The sequence below is a fragment of the Hibiscus syriacus genome, unplaced genomic scaffold, assembly GCF_006381635.1.
Source record: "Hibiscus syriacus cultivar Baekdansim isolate YM2019G1 unplaced genomic scaffold, ASM638163v2 tig00111402_pilon, whole genome shotgun sequence".
Classification (NCBI taxonomy): Eukaryota; Viridiplantae; Streptophyta; class Magnoliopsida; order Malvales; family Malvaceae; genus Hibiscus; species Hibiscus syriacus.
Window position 1 is genome coordinate 1,055,939 of NW_024063082.1, and position 19,850 is coordinate 1,075,788.

A 19,850-nucleotide genomic window follows, 5' to 3' on the forward strand; every position below is an offset into this window, starting at 1 on the left:
ATTCATACGGGCATGGGAGGTTATAAGGTTCCTGTTTGACTTCGAACAGAGCAGTTGGCTGCTCAATCGGGCCCTCCGGTAAACTAGTGCCCCGATTGACCAACAGGTTGAGTTTTCCAAAACTCATGGCTCGGTGCTGAGGATTATGGTTTCTAATGAGAGCCATCATCTTCGGGTAAAGGAAAGGGGTTAGCCTCAGAATTCTGATCTGGGTTTTCTTTGGGTGGTGGATCCTTATCAGTCATTTCAAACAATCAATTAATTTAAGCCATTTTCTCAAAATTAACATGAAGCTTGAGGGTTTTCTTCAATAGAGCGGCATTGAATGCCGACACAGAAAAACTCACTTGGCCTTGGTGGAATGGTAACAGTAGAAGTTTCAGTGTGTTGTTATCCAAACAAATTTCTTTTAATGCTCCGGTTGAGCCCAGAATAATGATTTATTGTTCTCGGGTCAGTAGAATCATTAATGTAACACGTATATAATATTTGAAAATTGTTGAAAGTCACAAATTTCAACATTAACCATAAGACGGACGTGCTCTGATTACTCAAAACTGAGGTTCTGTGACTAAAAAAAGCTTCTATAGTGGAAGAGAACTTATAGAAGACTTGACACCCAAAAATCAAGCAAAGTGGCCCACTATTTATTATAAATAAAGGTGTGAACAAGGTGACATGGATACAGCAAGCAAATTTACAATGCCATAAAGGTTCAAAAGTCAAGAACATGTCACAGATGACTGAGAAAGTCATAATCACAGAAATATGATAATGATATCCTCAATAAGAACAGTGAGTTTAAACTGTTAGGAAAATAAGCCATACCCACTCATTCGACCCTTCTTCACAGGCTTTAGTCACCAGCTTTTTCCATCAGTGGAGAAATTTAATGGCTTTGGGTATAACCATGTCACCGCCAACGATACACTCTGTTTCCAAGTTCTGTAGCAGACCCATTTAATAATGAACTCTCTCATCACTTTCGAATTGCAGGCCCCCCATACCCTTGAGGGCAGCTTCGTAGTTCTTGGCATGAGAGGTGCTTCTCCCAGATGATAAGCGCCTGGGGTCTCCATGGCTAGCATCAGCTGCACGAGAACGTTGGGGGTCAGCCTCACTACCAGCAAAAGCTTCGCGACTGCTAGAAGCTGCAGCTTGCCTTGAAGAGGATCCACCTGTCTGCCCCATAAACTTGGTGCAAGTAAAAATTCAAATTAGCATTAAAAGATAAGAATCAAACGTGATATACATCGGTACTGTCAAATGTAAATAGGACTTATTCATAGGAGTGCGTGTGTGTGTATGTAGATGCATCCTCAATCAAAAGGAAGTAAGACGGTAACTGGAATGCTAGACTGTATCCAATCCATGTGCATAATCATAAAAACAAAAATACCATAGTGTCTTTAGCAGCTGCAGGATCATTTGCAACTGGATTTTTCTGCTTCGCTTGACTTCCAGAATTCAAGGGTCCTGATGTTTTCCGCCGAGAGGAATTCATGGATGACAAACCAGTTGCTCGCGCATTCTCTCCAGCTGAAAGCATTCATTTTCTTATTAAATATCAAAGAAAAAAAATTTAAGAAAAGGAGTTACATAGCAGGTCATAGAAACAAATACTTGAGTGAAAAAAATTCAAAACTTCAATAGTAATGCTAATAAAAAAGCTCAAACGTATGAAAGGAACACCAGTTACCTGTTTGTCTGTCTGCGCCAATGCCAGGGGGCAGGGGAGAACTTGTTCCAGCACCGGGGCCCTACCAGAGACGAGCATTACAAAAGATAAATCCATACTATTTACAGAAAAACAGCAGCAAACACCCTATTAGGAACTTACAATGGCTCGAGCTGGAGGAGTGGTCAGCTGTGATTGCTGATACTTCAAAATGGTCCAATCAAAGACATAATCAAACTGGAAGCCTGTTTAGTAATGGACAAACAAGAACAATGAGACGTGACATTACCATGATCAATGGAAATAATGCAAGTTGACAGTATGGATTGTTAAAAATGTAAACCTTCACGAATAAAGAGGTCACGAAAGATTCTTTTGAGGTAAGAGTAGTCTGGCTTATCATCAAATCTTAGTGAACGACAATAATGGAAGTATGATGCAAATTCTGTTGGATAACCTCGACATAAGGCCTGGAACAACACATCAGTATTCAGTCATAAATATTAAACTTAAAATCAGAAGCTCCAAGCAATTGCAAGATTCAAACACATTCTCTTTATGGAAGCCTAATGCAATTGCAAGATTCTTTCTAATACAACATTCCCTTTAAGAAAACCTAATGCAATTGCGAGGTTCAAACACATCTTTACCTCAATTGAAGTAGAAACCTTCTTCTCACTAATTCTCTCGTACTTCTGTTTCTTTGTTCCAGCTTTCAGACCTTGCCAAGGAAGACTGTTAAAAAAGAAGAAACACCAACACTGAAAACTAATGTGGAGATATACACAAGACAAAGAAGGAAAGTAACATAGGTAGCAAGAATTCACCTTCCTCTTAGGAAGTACATAAGCACATATCCAAGAGATTCCAAATCATCTCTACGGCTTTGCTCTGCATGGTATAGGCAGAGAATCAAAATTGAGAAGACTAAAAGGATTCATACATCAACAAAAAGACGCCTAAAATTGACCACACATACCAATGCCCAAGTGGGTATTCATGCTTGCATATCTTGCAGTTCCAGTCAGATTCTTATTCTCCCTGAAATGGTCATGACCAAGTAATATATAAAAAAATTGGCTTCATTCACGCACTGCAAAGTGCAAACTGTCAAAAAATAAATCAAAAAAAGAAAACTGAAAGATAGAATTGCCAATGCAAGGTAAAGAAGTTCAATGCATCATTTTTTCCACCACAAGTAATACAACTATCAACATGACAACTCGGTTACACTATTGGTATTAATTACAATCAATGAGAAGTGAAACAAAGGTTTCTGAACTATACAATACAATATATCACACTATGTGAATTTCTCTCACCTGTAAGGAATGTGTTGATGTGAACTGTCTCTATATTTCTTGGCCAGACCAAAGTCAATCATATAGACCTATGTGAAAGTGAAAGTGATGTCACATTAGATATTCCTGCAACAAATAAAAAGAAGAAAGAAAAATGGCATACATAACATAAAAATATTTTGAGCAGAAAGCAGAAACCTGATTCGCACGCCTTCCCAGGCCCATGATAAAATTGTCTGGCTTAATATCCCGATGTAGAAATGATTTTGTGTGAACAAATTCAACACGATTGATCTGCGAGAAAACAAAATAGCATCAGGCAACAAGACAACAAAGGAAGAGGAACCAAAGCTACCAATGTATGAAAGTCTAAAAGGCTACCATTTGATCAGCAAGCATGAGAACTGACTTCAATGAGAGTTTCCTACTGCAGAAGTTAAATAGATCTTCAAGACTAGGTCCAAGCAAATCCATAACCAAAACATTATAGTCTCCCTCAACTCCAAACCATCTTACATTTGGAATCCCAGCTGCCAAGATAAAGATCGAGATAGGGAAAGTAAAAAACAAAAAACAAAAATCAGCATAAGAAACAAAAGAATAAATATGAAATTTAAAAAAACAGCCAAAGATTGAAACAAGAGCTTTATGTTCTAAGGGGAAAAAACTGAAAGTATATCATTACTTCCTCCCTGCAGGATCCTGTACAACTTTGATTCATATAACAACTGAGGATGCTTTGTCTTCACGTTTTCCTAATCATTAAAGAAAAGGAAACTTCCTTATGTAACATAAAGAATATAATATGGATATTAAAATAAGTACAACAAAGGAGAAATTATTACTAAATTTGAAATAAGCAAGCTTTGTTTTACAGACTGTCAAAACTTAAACTAATAAAATCAAACCAATAAAAATAATTTATTAATTATGTCAGTCAGATTGAAAGAATTCTAACCAAATCTCGAGAAAATAATGAGAATGACATATAGACAATGGCAAATTGGTAATTAACACTGCAAAGTAAGTCACCCCTTTTAACCTTAATTATCTCAGGATATAACTGCCCAAATCTTCTTCTTGTCTACTATGATGCCAGCCAACAATTAGAAAATAAGAAATTTAAACTTATGAGCAAACTCAATCCTCCTTGAGATAATATATGATGATACTACCAAGTTAAACCATAATTAACAGTTTTCTTCTCTGTTTTCTCTCTTTTTCGTTAAGGGCGTCCACAAACTATGATCATCGTTAATTTATAGTAAACCAAGAACTATAGCAAAAATAATCCCAAGTGAGGTCAAGAAGCAAGAACAGAATCCAATATGTAAAGGGCTTCAACATCGGCATTGTTGTCATACTTTCCCAGAATATTACAATTTTATCCTCCTCAATGACATGATTCTACAGTTTATTGCTTCAATATATCCTATGACTAAACTGCATCACGAAGTTAGAAAAGATTACGCTAAAGCATGAAATTTAATGAACATTAGCTCGGATTAAAACCCAGCCAGAATATCAACAACTTTGATATAGAATGTTAATATGCAATAAACTAAAGATACAAGCAAGAAAATCGTGCAAAATTAAACAAAAAGGAAAGTGAATTTGCAAGGGCTACTTACAAGCTTAATGGCAACCTCTTCATTTGTCTGAATATTCGTACCTGCAAAGAAAAAAGAAATATTATGCTATATTCAAATCATAGGAGGAAAAGGGGAAATAAAAAAATGCGACAAACCCAAATAGATCTCTCCAAAAGAACCGCTGCCGATCTTACGACCAAGTCGAAACTTATTACCGACACGAGGCTCCATCAATTGCAAGCCCTAACTATAACTTGAAACCTTGATTCAGAAAGCTCCCCCAAATTTAAAAATGAAAAAGGTGGATAATATACGGAGACTCTAGATGGTAAACACCCAATCACCCGCTCCGATAATTCATACACATCGAAAGTCTCGATCACGTATAAGATTTTTTTTAAAAAAACCAACAATAAAATAATAATAGGAAAAAGGATCTGGCTTTCCAAAAAAATTGAAATTAACAGAAAAGCTAGGGTTAGGTAAATCGAAACGAAAGGGAACAAAACGGGGGAAGAGTAGCTAAAATAATCATAATTCTTTTCCTGGGAGTCGCTGGAAACAGAGAACCGGCATCAATTTCCATCTACATAAAGGTTGTTTGATATTTGACGGGTAATTTCGATGGGCTCCGTGGATTGGATTTTAGTTATCAACGCGACAATATCGATTGGTCGTCTATGTCCTATGAGCATTTTTAACTTTTTAAGCTATTTTTAAGGAATATATTTTAAATTCACAAATATTTCAAAAATTGTTAAATATCTATTTTTAATATAACTTTATGTTATAAATTAAATATGTAAAAGATTTAATACTATTTTAAATTTTCTATTACTTTAAAAATTCTAGGGTAAAATTCACAAATTGTCCCTTGAATATTAAAAGTTACACAATGCATTGCTTTGTTGAGCTCCTACTATTAAAAGTTATAAAATAGTCCCTCAATTATAGTGCATCACTTTGTTAAATCCCTTGAATATTAAAAGTTACACAATGGTCCTCCGACTAATCATATGTTCCAAACTCATAATTTTCTGTTAAAAAGTTCACGAAAATCTGAGTTAGACGTTAACTTGTTGATTGTGATATGATAAAATATGATCCCAAAATCTCTAATAACTATTATATCCCAGTCAACAAGTTAACGTCAAACTTAAATTGTTGTCAATTTTTAATAGAAAGTGACGAGTTTGGAATATATGAATAGTCAGGGATCCATTTTGTAACTTTTAATAGTCGGGGGACTCATCAAAGTATTGTCCTATGGTCAGGGGATCATTCTGTAACTTTTAATAGTCAAGGGACTCAACAAAGTAATTTCTTATAGTTGGGGGATTATTTGTATACTTTACCCATTCTAGTGAATCCCCTAATCAATTTTATCTTTATTTATTGAATTGATCCCCATACATATGGGAATTGGGTTTTGTTGTTGTTGTTGTTGTTATTGAATTGATAATTATAAAAAAGTATTGTCCTCTGCCTTTATGGCACGTTTTCGATCATTCGATCATTTTTTTGTTTATCTTTTTCTCGGTATTGAATTTGACATCGCCACGACTGATCAAGATGGTGTTTATTTGTTATCATGTTGATATTCTATGCTTTGGGCCACCACATTGAATTTGAATATGCGATTTGCGTTCGTGGATAGTTTTTTTCAAGTCGTTCGACTCTGAATTGGGATTTGTCAGTGGTCTTTCAATAGTTTGATATCCTTTTTTGGTTTATTTACCTATGCAATCAGATGTGTTTGTATCTACTTTTTAGTCGAGTTTATTTGGTTAGGTTATTTAATATTTTCTTTACATGATATTTGTGTGATCTCAAGTAACTAGTTTTCTTGTATTAATTTGTAACATCCCAAACTACGGGTTAGTGACTTTATTGTAAAGTTTTAGAATTTGTTGATTTAAATAGGAATATTTCAGTTGGATTAAGTAGTGAATATGAAAGAATTAAAAGGATAGTATGGTAATTTAGCTTAAAAGATATTGTCATCTCTCTATTTAGAGAGATACACGTGGAAGAGGAGATAATTCTCCAGAGTTATCTTCTCCTCTTTGTTATTCCATACGAGAGAGAGTCACATCAAATGTGAGTTTTCTATTTTGTTGATTAATTGTTGATTTTAAGGTTGGGTTATGATCATTAGAAGATAACTAAGCTTAAGGAAAGCTTAAGTTGTCTTATAATCAAAAGATGAAGAAGTTATAAGAAATTAAAGAAAACGAGTTTTTATATGAAATTATGGAAAATAGTTGATAAGTTGAATTTGAAGTTAAATTTGACTTGTCATCATGCTAATTAAGGAATATGAAGTGTTAGAATTGTATTTAGAACATATTGAAATTTGAGTATGATTCTTGATTTACATATGAGGGATAGGATTTTGAGGTTGTGGATGGTTTTCATGGATATAAATTGGTTTAAGTAATGGTTGTTAGGTTTAATGATATGGTAGGGGTTTAAAAATAGAAGAATTGAATGAAGAATTGATGATTTTCGGGCTTAAAATATAATTTATGGGTAGAGGGAACCGATACCCTATGAATGGGAATCGATTCCCCCTCTTGAACGAAAAATTCAAGTATGTTCAGGGGGTATCGATTCCCCTGGGAGGGGGATCGATTCCACCCTAAATGAAAAATGGAATTTGGTTCTTTAATTTGGTTTAAGTTGTTAACATCAAGTTTAAGGTTTATGCTTCTGATAGTTGTTTTGAAATGTTATATTTATGTAGATATTGAGTCTAAACAAGTTCCGGAATAATCAAAGGATTAGGATCGAATCAAAGCAAATAAGGCTAATGTGAGTGCAATTTTAATTGTACTTATATTATTGAACGAACATTGGCTTGCGATGAGCTAGTGATGGAGTTCCTATGGTAAGAAGTGACTCCTAAAATGTTATTTGATTTTTGATTCTTATATGTGCATGAATACATTAAATGAGTATAGGTTATTATATATGTTATATGATATGCATAGACATAAGAGCATAAAACATAAGATATATGATATGATATACATGATTATATGCATATGTGATATATGCTATGAGACATGACCAATGTGAAATGAGATAAGCTATTTGATATGATATGAAATACATGGTTACACATACATGTGGTATATGACAGTAAAGAAAGAACAAGTGATGAGAAATGTATTCATCGTAAATGCCCATAGTATATGATAAGAGAGTTATAGGTATAGTTGACATGCCAAGAGTCCAGGGTATTGTAGTCCTTCGGGACCTAGTGGTCCTACAGGACATATATAGCAGTCCTTCAGGACGAATACTGAATAAATGTTCGGTGCCCATGAGGGAATTTATACTAGCTGTGGTGACAGCATTAGTGCACAACCTCAATGTACTCACATACCTTTGTTCTCAACAACAATATACATGGGCAAGTGAAATATAAATTAAAGTGAAAGTGATGCAAAAAAGTAAGTTTCATGTGTGCATGACTTGGTTATATATGTCATATGAAATATATACATGCATATTGAAATATCATGATCAAATGGTAAGAATGCATATTCATGACTAAGTCTATGACTTAGCGTGTAAGTGATTTACACGTAGGTATCAAGAAACGAGAAGAGCAAGAATAGAAGTAGCAAGGACAGTATTATTACTAGAAGATCATATCAGAAGTAATAAACAAAGTAGGTATTTTGTAGTGTATAGAGTGTTGGTATGTAATAAGTCATTAATTATGAGCACTCTGATTGAGTTTGTATTTTGTGGTCTTTTTTATGTAAATCAATGTATTTTATTTTAAACAAAGTTTTAAATTATCGGGGTTTTTCTTTAAGAGTCAAAGTGACACCTCGGACTCGTATTCGAGTCGGGTACGGGTTGGGGTGTTACAGTTAATGGCATCAGAGCTAAGGTTTTGTCGATTCTCGGTATAAACCGGAGTCTAGAGTGTTTTATAAGGTATACATGCCAACAAAATAGTGAAAACTTCTGATCTGATGGAATAGTAAGTATACTGTTATGCTAATAGAACTATATGATTGTATCTTTATAGATGTCCGGACAAGGTAGTTATAGAAATGAAGTGGGAGATGATATACCCGCTGAAAACAGTAATTCACCTGCCCTAGCCAGACAGAGTGAAGAACAGACACCCTCTGGAGTGCATGTGAATGATCAAGATGTATTCTTTAGAACTTTAGATGCGGTATTGACGCGTTTTCAACCTCCTGTTACTTCAACTCCAAAAATGAATGTTACAAAAGAGTTGAAGGGTTTAGGAGCTCCAGAGTTTAAAGGGGAAGCCGATGAAGGTCCTGTTACAGCAGACCTTTGGCTTAATGATGTGAAAGTCATGCTTAAGGGACTTCATTGTTCCGATGCTGAAAAGCTAGATGGAGTGATTTCCTTGTTGAGAGGACAGACAAGGATTTGGTGGACCAATGTTACATTGAGGATGTCTAACAATCAAGTTACATGGTCATTGTTTTTAGAAGAATTCGAACATAAGTACATCGAAAATCAATTTGTTCGACAAATGAAGTAAGAGTTCATGAATCTGAAGCAATGGAATCACACTGTATATGAGTACGAGTGTGAATTCAATAAGTTGAGCCATTTTGCTACCGAGCTTGTTCCTACTGAGAATGATGCTTGTGAGTGGTTCGTAGAGGGGTTACGTCTTTGGTTGAAGGAAATGTTGATTGTCTTGAATTTATCTTCGTTTCAAGAAGTAATCAACCGTGCTAAAGCTCTGGAAAGAGCTCGAAACGAGAGATTTGAAAATTCAATGACTCAAACAGTCAAGAGAACGGGTGCTTCTTCGAGTTCTGTACAATCAAAAAGAGGCAGAGATGCTGGTTCTCGACCTCAAACTAGATCGGAGTCAGTGTTATCCTCAGCTAGAGGATCAAATTCAATGAGAGGCAGACAAACTCAATCAGTGGGATCTGGAGCTGGAAGATTTAACCAGAGCCAAGTCTGACAATGCCCACATTGTGGAAAAATCATTATGGGATATGTAGAATGATTTCTGGAGCTTGCTTTAGATGTGGGGACACCAGACATTTTGTTCAGGATTGTCCTAGGGTAGTTGATGAATCTGCACAGCCAGAGAGGTATATTTCTACAGGCCAAAGGGGAAGAAGTAGAGGTAGAGGAAGAAGTCAGTCAGAGTCCTCTGCTAAACAATAGATACGTTCCACTGCTCGAGTGTATAATCTCAGGACCAATGAAGATCGGGATGATCCGAAGATTATAACATGTACCTTTCCATTGTTTGATAAATATTTTTATGGTATTGATTGATACGGGGTCTACATATTCATACATTACTAGTAAATTAGTGAAAGAATTGAACATTCAATTATAAGCTACTAACAATGAGGTGATAGTGACGAATCCGTTAGGGCACAGTGCTCGGGTAAATATGGTGAGTCGAGGGTGTCCCATACGAATTCAGGGAATTGAATTCCTTGCTAATTTGATGGAATTACCTTTTGAAGTGATACTGGGAATGGATTGGTTATATCGTTATTATGCTAATGTCGACTGTAGACTGAAAAGAGTAACATTGAGAAGTCCGAAAGAGGTATAAATCGTGGTGTTTAGTGAAGGGTGGAATCCATTGGCAAATGTAATCTCAGTGATGACGGCAAAGAAGTTACTGTTACAAGGATGTCAAGGGTTCATTGCTAGTGTGTTGGATGTAAGAGCCAAAGACAAAGAGATTGAAGAAATTCATATCGTGAGAGAGTTCTCTGATGTATTTCTTGCAGAATTGCCAGGTTTACCTCCGGACAGAGAGGTAGAATTTCAAATTGAGATAATGCCGGGAACAACGCCCATTGCAATGACACCATACAGAATGGCTCCAAAAGAGTTGCAAGAATTAAAGATTCAATTACAGGAATTACTGGACAAAGGTTTTATTAGACCAAGTGTATCACCTTGGGGAGCTCCAGTTTTGTTTGTTAAGAAGAAAGATGGATCAATGCGACTCTGTATCGACTACATACAGCTCAATAAAGTGACTATCAAGAATAAATATCCACTTCCTCGAATCGATGACTTATTTGATCAATTAAAGGGAGTTTCAATGTTCTCAAAATTTGATCTACGTTCGGGTTATCATCAATTAAAGATTCAAGAGAAAGATGTTCCAAAGATGGTGTTTAGAATAAGATATGGTCACTATGAGTTTATCGTAATGTCGTTTGGAGTTACGAATGCACCAGTTGTTTTCATGGATTTAATGAACATAATTTTTCAACCCTATTTGGATCAGTTCGTGGTAGTTTTCATTGATGATATTTTAATATACTCAAAGTCAGAGGAAGAGCATAGTTCTCATTTGAGGATTGTCTTGTAGAATTTACGAGACAAGAAGCTTTATGCTAAATTCTCTAAATGTGAATTCTGGTTGAATGAAGTGGCATTTCTTGGACATGTAATTTATGCAGAAGGAGTTCGAGTGGATCCTCAAAAGATTAAAGCTATTCTGGAGTGGGAAGTTCCAAAGAATGTGTCAGAAGTTCGAAGTTTTCTGGGGTTAGCTGGTTATTATCGAAGGTTCGTTAAAAACTTTTTAATAATAGCATTACCCCTAATTAAGCTGTTGAGAAAGGAAGTAAAATTTACTTGGACTCAAGAATGCCAAGAGAGTTTTGAAAAGTTAAAGAAGATTTTGACAGAAGCTCCAGTGTTAGTCCAACCTGAGTCTGGCAAGGACTTTGTAGTGTATAGTGATGCGTCTCATAATGGCTTGGGATGTGTATTAATGCAAGAAAGCAAGGTGGTGGCCTATGCTTCGAGACAATTAAAACCGCATGAGAATAATTATCCTACACACGATCTAGAGATGGTTGCAGTAGTGTTCGCTTTAAAGATCTGGTGTCATTACTTGTATGGTGAAAATGCTACTTGTATACGGATCACAAAAGTTTAAAGTACTTGATGACTCAGAAATAGTTAAATTTAAGAAAGAGAATATGGGTGGAATTTCTCAAGGATTATGATGTTGTGATTGATTTCCATCCCGGAGAGGCAAATGTGGTAGCGGATGCCTTAAGCCGAAAGACGTTTACAGCCTTACGAGCTATGGATGCTAAACTATCATTAGGCGGAGATGGTGCAATTTGTGTGGAATTGACTATCAAACCATCATGGTTAGATCGAATTAAAGAATTGCAAGCTAAAGATGAAAAGTGTTCAAAGAAGTTGCAGCAAATAAAGAATGGAGAGTGTACAGATTATGAGATGAAAACTGATGGGAACCTATATTATCAAGGGAGGCTAGTGATTCCAGATGTTAATGAATTAAAGAATTATTTATTAATGGACGCTCATTGTAGTCCATTAACGATGCATCCAGGAGGAAACAAAATGTATATGGACCTCAAGAGTCGATATTGGTGGCTGGTAATGAAGAAAGACATTACAGAATTCGTATCTAAGTGTTTGACTTGTCAGCAAGTTAAGGCTGAGCATCAGGTTCCGTCGGGACTGTTACAATCAATTTCAATTCCTCAATGGAAATGGGAGAATGTAACGATGGATTTTATGATGGGATTGCCTTTAACTCCGAACAAAAGAGATTCAATATGGGTGATTGTAGACAGGTTGACTAAGTCAGCTCATTTCATTCCGATACGAGCTGATTTCTCTATGGATAAATATGTTGAGTTGTATATTAGAGAGATTATATGGTTACATGGTGTACCTATTTCCATAGTTTCTGATCGGATCCTAGATTTACGTCACGATTTTGGAAGTCTTTACATAGAGCATTAGGCACATGACTGAACTTTAGCACAGTGTTTCATCCTCAGACCGATGGACAATCCGAACGAACTATCCAAATTCCGGAGGATATGCTAAGAGCTTGTGTAATTGAATTCAAATGATCGTGGGAAAGGTATTTGCCACTTGCTGAATTTGCGTACAACAATAGTTATCAGTCAAGCATCAAAATGGCTCCCTATGAAGCTCTATATGGGAGAATATGTCGTACGCCCTTGAACTGGTATGAACTTAAGGATCGAGAAGTTATTGGTCTTGAGTTGATTCAATAAATGGAAGACAAAGTTCAAGTAATTCAGAATAATCTGAAAGCTTCATCTGATAGACAGAAATCATATGTTGATTTAAAAAGGAAAGAAATTGAGTTTCAAATTGGAGATAAAGTGTCTCTGTGGAAGAAAGTATTGAGATTTGGACGTAAAGAAAAATTGAGTCATCGGTTTATTGGACCATATGAAATCGTTAAGAGAGTGGGACCAGTGGCATATCAATTAGCTTTGCCACAGGATATGGAGAAAATTCACAATGTTTTCCATGTTTCAATGCTTCGTAAGTATCGATATGATCCCTCCCATATTATATCATCAGAATAAATAGAAGTGCAATCGGATTTGACATATAAGGAAGAACTGGTCTGAATTTTAGCCTACGAAGTTAAACAATTAAGAAACAAGACTATTCCATTAGTCAAAGTGTTGTGGAGAAATCACAAGGTGGAAGAAGCGACGTGGAAACGTGGAGAGGACATGAAGATTCAATATCCCCATCTCTTTGTACAATGAAATTTTGAGGACGAATTTTCTTAAGGGGGTGAGATTTGTAACATCCCAAACTACGAGTTAGTGAGTTTTAGAATTTGTTGATTTAAATACGAATATTTCAGTTGGATTAAGTGGTGAATATGAAAAAATTAAAATGATAGTATGATAATTTAGCTTAAAAGATATTGTCATCTCTCTATTTAGAGAGATACAAGTGGAAGAGGAGATAATTCTCCAGAGTTATCTTCTCCTCTTTGTTCTTCCATACGAGAGAGAGCCACAACAAAGGTGAGTTTTCTATTTTGTTGATTAATTGTTGATTTTAAGGTTGGGTTATGATCATTAGAAGATAACTAAGCTTAAGGAAAGCTTAAGTTATCTTATAATCAAAAGATGAAGAAGTTATAAGAAATTAAAGAAAACGAGTTTTTACATGAAATTATGGAAAATAGCTGATAAGTTGAATTTGAAGTTAAATTTGACTTGTCATCGTGCTAATTAAGGAATATGAAGTGTTAGAATTGTATTTAGAACATATTGAAATTTGAGTATGATTATTGATTTACATATGAGGGATAGGATTTTGAGGTTATAGATGGTTTTCATGGATATAAATTGGTTTAAGTAATGGTGGTTAGGTTTAATGACGTGGTAGGGGTTTAAAAATAGAAGAATTGAATGAAGAATTGATGATTTTCGGACTTAAAATACAATTTATGGGTAGAGGGAACAGATATCCTATGAATGGGAATCGATTCCCCCTCTTGAACGAAAAATTCCAGTATGTTCAGGGGGTATCGATTCCCCCCTAAATAAAAAATGGAATTTGGTTCTTTAATTTGGTTTAAGTTGTTAACATCAAGTTTAAGGTTTAGGCTTCTGATAGTTGTTTTGAAATGTTATATTTATGTATATATTGAGTCTAAACAAGTTCCGGAATAATCAAAGGATTAGGATCGAATCAAAGCAAATAAGGCTAAGGTGAGTGCAATTTTAATTGTACTTATATTATTGAACGAACATTGACTTACGATGAGCTAGTGATGGAGTTCCTATGGTAAGAAGTGACTCCTAAAATGTTATTTGATTTGTGATTCTTATATGTGCATGAATACATGAAATGTGTATAGGTTATTATATATGTTATATGATATGCATAGACATAAGAGCATAAAACATAAGATATATGATATGATATACATGATTATATGCATATGTGATATATGCTATGAGACATGACCAATGTGAAATGAGATAAGCTATGTGATATGATATGAAATACATGGTTACACATACACGTGGTATGTGACAGTAAAGAAAGAACAAGTGATGAGAAATGTATTCATCGTAAATGCCCATAGTATATGATAAGAGAGCTATAGGTATAGTTGGCATGCCAAGAGTCGAGGGTATTGTAGTCCTTCGGGACGTAGTGGTCCTACGGGACATATATAGCAGTCCTTCAGGATGAATACTGAACAAATGTTCGGTGCCCATGAGGGAATTTATACGAGCTGTGGTGACAGCATTAGTGCACAACCTCAATGTACTCACATACCTTTGTTCTCAACAACAATATACATGGGCAAGTGAAATATAAATTAAAGTGAAAGTGATGCAAAAAGGTAAGTTTCATGTGTGCATGACTTGGTTATATATGTCATATGAAATATATACATGCATATTGAAATATCATGATCAAATGGTAAGAATGCATATTCATGAATTTACTGTTACATGTTTATTTATTGCCTCACTAAGTCTATGACTTAGCGTGTAAGTGATTTACATGTAGGTACCAAGAAACGAGAAGAGCAAGAATAGAAGTAGCAATGACAGTATTATTATTAGAAGATCAGATCAGAAGTAATCGACAAAGTAGGTATTTTGTTGTGTATAGAGTGTTGGTATGTAATAAGTCGTTAATTATGAACACTCTGATCGAGTTTGTATTTTGTGGTCTCTTTTATGTAAATTAACATATTTTGTTTTAAACAAAGTTTTAAATTCCCGGGGTTTTTCTTTAAGAGTCAAAGTTTGAAAAGTCAAAGTGACACCTCGGACTCGTATTCGAGTCGGGTACGAGTTGGGGTGTTACATAATTATTATAAAAAAATATCCTTATTATATGTTTAATTTACGATTATGATTATAAATCTTTATTATAATTTAAATATGGTATATTTTTAACAAAATTCGACCAATAAAAAAACATCTACCAACATATCAATCAAGATTCGATTGTGTGTTATTATAATTAATTATATTTAAGTCGAAGTCTTGTTACAATTTCATTTTATAATGCCTACCAACCTAATCTTCAATTAAGACCCACTTGATTAAATATAAGTGAAATCGTCCAATATATCATTGTGATTAAATATAGAAAAAAGGTTTACATTCTAATAAGAATTGCTTAGAAAAAGGTTAAGGAATATTATCCATACTAAAAGGGACATAAGATCAACATGAATCCAACCAAACTAATTAATAAAGAGGTCTGTGATTCTTGTAAGAATATGAATAAGCCTCTAATAATAGGAAGTACTCTTATTTACATAAATGTATGCAAATAAAATATGTCTTTTATAATATCAGTAATCTTTTGTTTGTTATGTTTTGAAGAAGTTAGAAACATTAATTCCTGGTCGAAAAGAAGTTTAAAAGCACCAGCATTATATTCTTTTTAAGAGGATGATAATAACCTCATGACAATTGATATTGAGTGTCTCAATAATTATTTTGTAATTATTAAAAAAATTATTCATCGTTTAGTAATTTTAAAAAATTCAATGATTAAAACAATCATTTAAATATAATTTGATGAACTCTAGTGCATGTTATCTTAATTTTTAATTATTATTGAAAATGTTCTGTCCTGGTGACAATAACATTCTCGGATCAAACTGAAGTTTTCTCTGTTGAAAAATCTTCCTTTTTGAGCCAAAATGATGAACCCATTCATCTATAGTACTGTAATGAGGAAGATATTGCTTAGCCATAATACCAGCTTTCTTACAAAACCTCATTATTTCCTTATTTTGATATTCAAAAGCTCCCCAGTCATTTAATCCACTTGAATGCAAAAAACCCACCGTGTAGAAAATTTCTTCATCTGGTATAACAGCTGACATCCTCTTATCCCATCTGCCATCAATTCAACAATATTTGGAGTTTAAGGATTAAATTTAAAATATGGGTAATAGTCCAGGGACGTTTGATGCAGTTAACCAAAAGAGAGAATAAAAAGAAAGCACTTACTTTTGTCTGTTCATGGGATAAACAAGGACAGGTCCTGTAGTAATGTTTTGTTCAAGGACAATGCCTCTGAAAACACCGTCGTTGAAATCCAATATCTGAGATTTGGGTATAAAAAGATTCAACCATGGATGTGGAACTTCCCATAATCCTTGTGATTCAAGCTTCAGTTCCCCACTTCGAACTCGAGTCAAGAATTCTTCATACCCAGCTTCTTTCTGAAACATGAATCCAGGCATGTAACTCAATCCTTGCAGAATCTGTTTCATCACCTGTAATAAAAATTAAAAACACATGCAAATCAGTATCACGTAACATGTATTTATTTTACGACATCCTCAAATTTGATCCCTTTTCTTTTACCTTGTCGACAGAGTTTTTTGTTTGGTCATTGTAATGCTTGACAACTTCGAGACAATAGATGATTCGATGTTCGGTTATCAATGAGATTATTCTGGGGTGATCCAAGTGTTGGAAAAACGAAAATCGCCAGTTATCTGGAGAGCCTTGATCCATGAGAAGCGAACCTTCTAAATAATCCAATGCATTGTTATCTTTTCGTCCATTTCTCGAGATTAAAAGCTCTTGATCTCCGGTAAATGAGGAGAAATCACTGTATATTACTCGTATCCAATTGACCTGTTAACATAAAAATAAAAGAATTTATCGATCAATAAATTAAATATCAATAATTAAAAAAAATTACACGTTTTGGTGTCGGTTCGAGTGGAATTCTTGCTCTTGTTACTATTCCAAACTGGCCTAAACCTCTAAGAACAGCATAAAAGAGCTCTGAATTCTTCATTGGCGAGCAAGTCATCAAATCAGCTTTTCCTGAATTTTAAGATAGATAGACGTGGCTAGTAAGTCTAACTGCATGCATGCAACTTACATCAATGTGACTACAAGATCAATGGATTTTAGGCAATAATAATTATTATATATATATACCTGTTATAACATCCATTTCAAGAACATTACTAATCTGAGGACCATAACGAAAGGTTTGCCCACTGATCCCAGCATTGGAGAGCGTACCACCGACGGTTAGGTACAAATAATCCGCCCAAGAAACGGGTGCAAGTCCGTGTTCCAATGTTTTATTCAACACGTCTATCCAAAGCTGTTCGCCACCGACATCTCGAGACTTGGATTCCGGTTCCGTTCGGATGTTTCTTCATCGATTTCATGTCGATCACGACGCCATTATTTGCCATTGCCTGACCCCTGACCGAATGGCCCTGCCCTTTGGCTGCTATACCGAAACGAACTGAACTATAGTAGTAGCTTAATTTTATCAGTGCAGCAATGCCTTGTGGTGTTGAAGGGTGAAGAACTGCCTTTGGAACGGCTTTTACGATATGGCCGAAATCTTGAGAAGCTGCTTCAGTGGCGGAAGCGTCGACGGAGAGTTTGGCTGAGATGTCGAGGGCTTTGATATCCTTGTGATGGACGACTTTGATGATATGTTTATCATGGACACAAAGCGGGTTATAATGAATATAGCTGAGAAGAAAGCTGGAATTTGAAAACTCATTACCATTTTTGTTTTCCTTAATGGTGAATCAAATTGAAAATTAACGAAGAAAAGGCGTAAGCAAAAGGGTGAGAGAAACAGGGAAAGAGAATCTATTTCTTGGCTCCTTTTCTGCTTTGAGTTGTTTATATGCACAAGCATACGTACATATATATACGTGCACTGATACACATACATATAACATAAATTTGCATGTAAAACAGGATATATAGAAGGGAAAAATGGGAGGAGTCAGTTCTCTAAAAATTTAAAATTACCAAATATTTTAGATATTTTATATATTTTTTATATATTTTGTACTAAAATTATATTTTCATCTCTTAAAATTTTATAAATTTATCTTTTTCAAAAATTTTAAAAGTTCACCCCTAATATAAAAGCTTTCATCTGAACCTGATATAAAAGAATAAGATTAGTGAAGAGAAACATAATGACATATTATGAATAGTGATCTTTAATATATATATATATATTTAATATATATATCAAGTAGGATCTAATCTTTTAGATAATTTGTATGTGTTATTATCAACGAAAAATAAAAATTTGCTATAAAATGTAAGAGTATTGTTAAAAAACTAATTTATTAAACATGAACACCTCAAACGGTACATAATTAAAAAAAAATTACAGAGAGCCAACAACATATATCCTTATAATTATTTTAAACAATTTATCAAATAATATTTAAATTAGGGATCGATGGCTTAAAATTATATCAAAATAATAAAGTTTGTTAATCAATAACTATACAAATCAAAATGATTTCAAAATTTCTAATTTTATTTTGAGAGAATAATTTATTAACATAATAGAAAAACAATCGAAGAGTCTATAATCATATTTGTATTGTAATGATATAAATTAGGTCCTAGATTCTAGAGTAAAAAAAACAAATATTCAAAAGAAAATCTTTGACCTAAAGATCTGATAGATGCCGAGACCTGTCAAATAGAAGACCCTCCAACAATATTCATACATATATTATCACGTAGCTTCTATTAATACTATTTACTTAAGAATATAATTTTTTATTTAAAAAAAACTGATGTTTGACATTCACGTGCAACATGCAATTGTCTAAAATATTAAAAAATTTGACAAATCAATTGTAAGAAAGATCAATGTCCTTTGGAGTTGTTGTTTTAAGCGAAATAAAACATCAAGAAAATGTAATGTTGAAAACAACTAGGCATGGGCATGTCCATACTCACATGTCAAAACAGTGATAGTTAGGTTTTTATACCTACCAGAACACAGTGAAAATATGAGAAAAGTGGGTCACCCTGTCCCCACATAATTTCAAATTTTAGTATAATAATTTGGTTTAGTTGAAAAATAAATTATTAAATTATATGTTTTTGTTTTAGGTGTTTAAAGATTTTCTTTTGTTAAAGTAGGTATATAATGTTTATTTTTTTATTATTTAAAATGTTTAAAGTTTTATTTTGTTACCATTTTAAGATCATTTCGTCAATGATGATTAAAAAATCGTCAACTAATAATTGTTTGTCATGTAATATTAATTTCTAATTAATATTAATTTGATCTAAACCGATGCTGCTGACTTGATCCAAATCTTCTCGAACGCATTATCTTTGCTTGTTGATACTCTTTCTAGAGACCTTCATGATTCTCTCACTTAAGGAATCTAATTCATATGATGTAAAAGTCTGGTTTTCTTTCTACTCAAATAATAATAATAATAAGTTTAAAAACTCTAAAAAAATCCTAAATTTTATAATTTCCGGAAAAAAAAGCACATTTCTAAATCTCCAAATTTCTTTAAACAATCGAATATCAGACAGCGAGCAGAGGTTTGAACGGCTCAATTTTAGTTCAGGGGCAATATAATATCACCAATGCCGGCTAACAAGCGAAGGTTGGATTAAAAAAAGATCTCACGCGACAGAATTAATGATTAAATAT

The 19,850-nt window shown here is 34.1% G+C and overlaps 1 protein-coding gene and 1 pseudogene across 2 annotated transcripts; both read right to left on the reverse strand.

Annotated features, from left to right (window-relative positions):
* Positions 1 to 626: 626 nt before the first annotated feature.
* LOC120162326 (casein kinase 1-like protein 2) lies at positions 627 to 5,234 on the reverse strand. Of its 2 annotated transcripts, XM_039172491.1 has the most exons (15): positions 4,727 to 5,234; positions 4,611 to 4,651; positions 3,665 to 3,734; positions 3,361 to 3,509; positions 3,178 to 3,273; positions 3,001 to 3,068; positions 2,658 to 2,719; positions 2,506 to 2,569; positions 2,329 to 2,413; positions 2,022 to 2,148; positions 1,841 to 1,923; positions 1,700 to 1,760; positions 1,400 to 1,539; positions 1,114 to 1,194; positions 627 to 1,074 (listed from the first exon to the last, which is right to left on the reverse strand). In XM_039172491.1, the coding sequence occupies exons 1-15, from the start codon at positions 4,800 to 4,802 to the stop codon at positions 961 to 963; spliced, it is 1,317 nt and encodes a 438-aa protein (XP_039028422.1). In that variant the 5' UTR covers positions 4,803 to 5,234; the 3' UTR covers positions 627 to 960. The 2 variants fall into 2 exon arrangements, with proteins under 2 accessions (XP_039028422.1, XP_039028421.1); XM_039172490.1 differs by having other exon boundaries at positions 627 to 1,194.
* Positions 5,235 to 15,978: 10,744 nt separating this feature from the next.
* On the reverse strand, positions 15,979 to 17,927 carry LOC120161893 (annotated as a pseudogene).
* Positions 17,928 to 19,850: the final 1,923 nt, after the last annotated feature.